General features: G+C 35.7%; 1 protein-coding gene across 1 annotated transcript; it reads right to left on the bottom strand.

The window, feature by feature from the left end:
* Nucleotides 1–1,939: 1,939 nt before the first annotated feature.
* On the bottom strand, nt 1,940–3,475 carry LOC111994515 (protein BASIC PENTACYSTEINE2). Its single transcript, XM_024026403.2, has 2 exons — nt 3,285–3,475; nt 1,940–3,191 (listed from the first exon to the last, which is right to left on the bottom strand). Exon 2 carries the CDS (start codon nt 3,038–3,040, stop codon nt 2,180–2,182), a length of 861 nt encoding a protein of 286 aa, XP_023882171.1. The 5' UTR covers nt 3,041–3,191; nt 3,285–3,475; the 3' UTR covers nt 1,940–2,179.
* Nucleotides 3,476–3,778: the final 303 nt, after the last annotated feature.

The raw sequence follows: 3,778 nt of genomic DNA, 5'->3' as shown, positions 1-3,778 counted from the left end.
AAATTTCGGCCAAACCACAGGTAGGTAAGTTGTAATTTGCCCTCAAAATAAGGAAAAAAGAACAAGCTTTGAGCCAGCAGGACCAGACATGTAGGCATAAAGGAATATACTTAAACATTAGACAACACATACATATAGATGAAGGAATATATAGACCTGGGTATATTCTTCTTCTTCTTTTTTAAACAGTCCAATGAACACAAAAGGAAGAGGAACATGATTTTTGAAGCTAAAGGCATTGTTAGGATAAGGCAAAAAGAACAAGTGTTGAGACAGCAGGACCAGACATGTAGGCATAAAGGAATATTCTTATACACATAGTCAACACATACATATAGTTTCAACTTTCAAGGAATATATAGACCTCCGTATATTCTTCTTCTTCTTCTTTTATTTTTTTAGATGCATCACAAAGAGAGCTACAACGGCTATAGGACAGATCTGAAATTTACTTGACACAGGACAGCAGGTTGGAGACCAAAACAGGATAGAGAATCTCTAGTTTCAGCACCAAAACATGACAAATATGGATTGTGATGCTATTTTATAGAACAAGATAAGATGCTATGATAAGTGAGAAAAAGATAGGAATATGGTTTTATTTAGAGACTAGTACACTGGCTAGAACTTAAAATACAGCAGATAGAAAGTAAGCAAAAGAACAAGAAGACAATATAAACATCCAAACTAATTGCATCAAACCTCACATAAATGCACCACAAAGAGAAAACGGTTGATTCCTCCCCCCTCAAATATTTCAGCATATAGGATGCTACCAACCAAACTTAGGAACCAAGTCAATCCCAATCATTATAATGAACTTTAAAGTAAATCCAAAAGACCCATAAATCACCAACCTAATACAAAAGCACAAGAAAGAAAATCCAAAACCAACTACAAGCTGCTAGATTGGAAACATCAAAAAGACCAAATTACCCTTGGGCAAAAATTACAAAATACTTGTATGTGAGAAAAAGCCTAGCAGATTTTACCTTTCCTCAGACACAGAACTTGATTACAATAAATTCAACTAGAGAGCTAACAAGTTCTTCTAGCCTTATTGATTTCCAAAAAACCTTACTTCAGCAAATTTTTTGTGCCCCTTCAAATTTTGCATCATTTTTCCTCACTCTGAGAAAACTCAGCTTAAGGTTTGTTGCAATGTCTAAAATTGATGCTTAATAAACAATATAAGGCTCAAACTTGAAATCTTCTTCTCTACTCAATGTAAGGCATGATGATGCTGGACACATCTCAATAATGGGACCATTAAACTTTTTTGGGATAGTAACTAATAGTAGCTAGGCTCCAACTTATTTGCATAAGTGCTGCCTTGCTGTCTTCCACCAGCTTGTGAACAGTATATCAGTTTTAATGAGTAACAGGGAGTTTAAATCTAGAGAATAAAAATTTAAATTATAATCTTTAGAAAAACACCTGTCACCTAGGTCATCTTAGGAGAAGTTTTCAAATAATTGGAATATTGTTTAGGTACTAGCACTATTGGCATCTCATTTCCTTACTTAATCCACCATGAATTCAAAATATTAAATACTACAACTCATATACAGGAAGTATACCACAAATTGTTAAAATAAGAACAAAATCCCTTAGCACTATGTTTGGTTTACTTTGGTGAAAGACTGAAAATGTCATGGATCAGGAAGTTCTCTCATGTCATCAAACTCAATAAACATACAGACTATTAAGTTTGGCAATTATAATTGAAATATATATATATATATATATTATACAATAGATGATTGGGTGTATGTTGTTAGCTTCTAAATAAACATTCGTATCACCCATTAAATAGATTGATTACTAAACAGAAACATTGAAACTTATTAAATATAAAACATTATCTAAAGCAAATGACTAAAACGTATAAATGTGAATCAATAGAGAAATGTCTCTATGAAAATTAGTAGGCAATAAATGATAATAGGAAAAAAATTCATTTTGAACATCAAATTTTTAGGTCAGAAAAAAAGCTTTTACTGCAGGAATTCAATACATTTCTCATTACATCCCTTTCCTGTAAGATGTAAATGTCAAGAGGAATGGACAAGAGAATAACATATCAGGAACTAACTCAGAAGGCTCTCTGCTACAGGTTGCATACATATAAACAAGAGAAACATGCTGAATGCAACATATGAAGATCCAGCAAATACATCTACCTGATGGTCACAAACTTGTTCGTACCATGTTTAGCCCAGTGGGTCCTCAAATCGATCGGATTAGAGAAGTTGTAACCTTCTGCTGCAAGTTTCTCTAATACCTTCTTGAAAGCTCCTATACTCATTTTTCTACCAGCAATCCTTGCTCCACGCCGTTTGGTACTCATTGGCAAGGGATACATTGACATACCAGTGGTACAACATGCAGATTGCCACCCACCAGAGCCCCATCGATAACAATGCTGAGGTGTCCCCGTACATGAACAAACTGGTATTGGAATCCCGGATATATCAACCCCACTTATAACAATCTCAGTGGTTTTCCTAGTGGTAGACCTTGCTCGTGGAGCGGAGGGACAACTCTCAGCCTTAGGTGCACGCAGGGCTCTCTTTGCCTTCTTCTCTTTTGGGGTTTTTGGGGCTTTCGCTGCCTGCCTTTTCTTAATAGGTCCATTTTCCGTCGCAACACCCGTCTCTTCTACACTAATCATCCTTTCATCCTTGGACATATCAGGTGGTTGTTGAACCATCTGCATATGATGAGAGGAGGATGTCTCGGGCAAAACTGAATAAGCAGGGTTTGGTGTGGGTAACACATTAATAAATTTCTCTCTTTGATTAATCCAAGCATCCCTCATGTAGTCCATGGGGAATGCAGAATGTGAAACCCCAATATCCCTATGGTGCAAAGTTCCATTAGTTCCCGTGGCAATGAGCATAGCATTGCGTCCCCTGATGAGTTGTTGTTCTTGGGGCATTGAGGACATGAGCTGAAGACCAAGATGGCCTTTAAGAGATGGTGTTGGTGGTTCATAGTAACCCCAATTACGCATATTCAAACTATTATCTCCATCCATCTTAGTAATTCCTATACCAACAAACAATATCCAAACTCCAAAGACCAAAAATGGCAAAAGGGTCACTAAAAATCTCAAAAATTTTTTAAGAAGTTTATCCGTAGCTGGCTGGCATTATATGGGTCATAGAGATCTTTGAGAACTCAGATCTCTGAAGAAAGTAAACATGAGAAAAACATAAAAAAAAAAATAAAAAATAAAAAGGATTGATATCTTCATGTTCAAAGAGATTTATGGGACTTACTTGTGAGTGAGTTGTGAGATCAATGAGGAAAGTTTGTTGGGGTTGTCGTTTTTCACCTCTTCTGACCAAACAGAGCAAAGGCACAACACAAGTGGGACTTCTTCTGGATTTGTAAATTGTAAAACATTTCTGTTCAGCACTTGTTTTTTGTTTTGTAATTTTTAACATAGATAGGACAGGAGTAGTATTTTTTTTTTTTTTTTTAGTTGTAGCTAAATAATAAGATAGAATATTTAATGATGTAATTTTTATCAGGTGGGGACTGAAGCATATGTTTCCACTACACTAGGAGCAGTGGATACTTTCTCTCAACAATGAAATCAATTCAAGATGTGGAGTGTAGTCAAAACTTTCTTCCCATGAATTTATGTGCAAAGTACTGTTGAAATTGAGATCCCCGTGCTTGTCTAGCCTTGCTTCTTCTTTTTCGCTTTTTTTTTTTTTTTTTAACCTGTCTTTGTGAATGTTTCGTCTGGGGAAAATTCCAGCATTTG

This window comes from Quercus suber, unplaced genomic scaffold, assembly GCF_002906115.3.
Source record: "Quercus suber isolate HL8 unplaced genomic scaffold, Cork oak 2.0 scaffold_17, whole genome shotgun sequence".
Taxonomy (NCBI): Eukaryota; Viridiplantae; Streptophyta; class Magnoliopsida; order Fagales; family Fagaceae; genus Quercus; species Quercus suber.
This window is presented reverse-complemented; position numbering and strand designations above follow the sequence as displayed.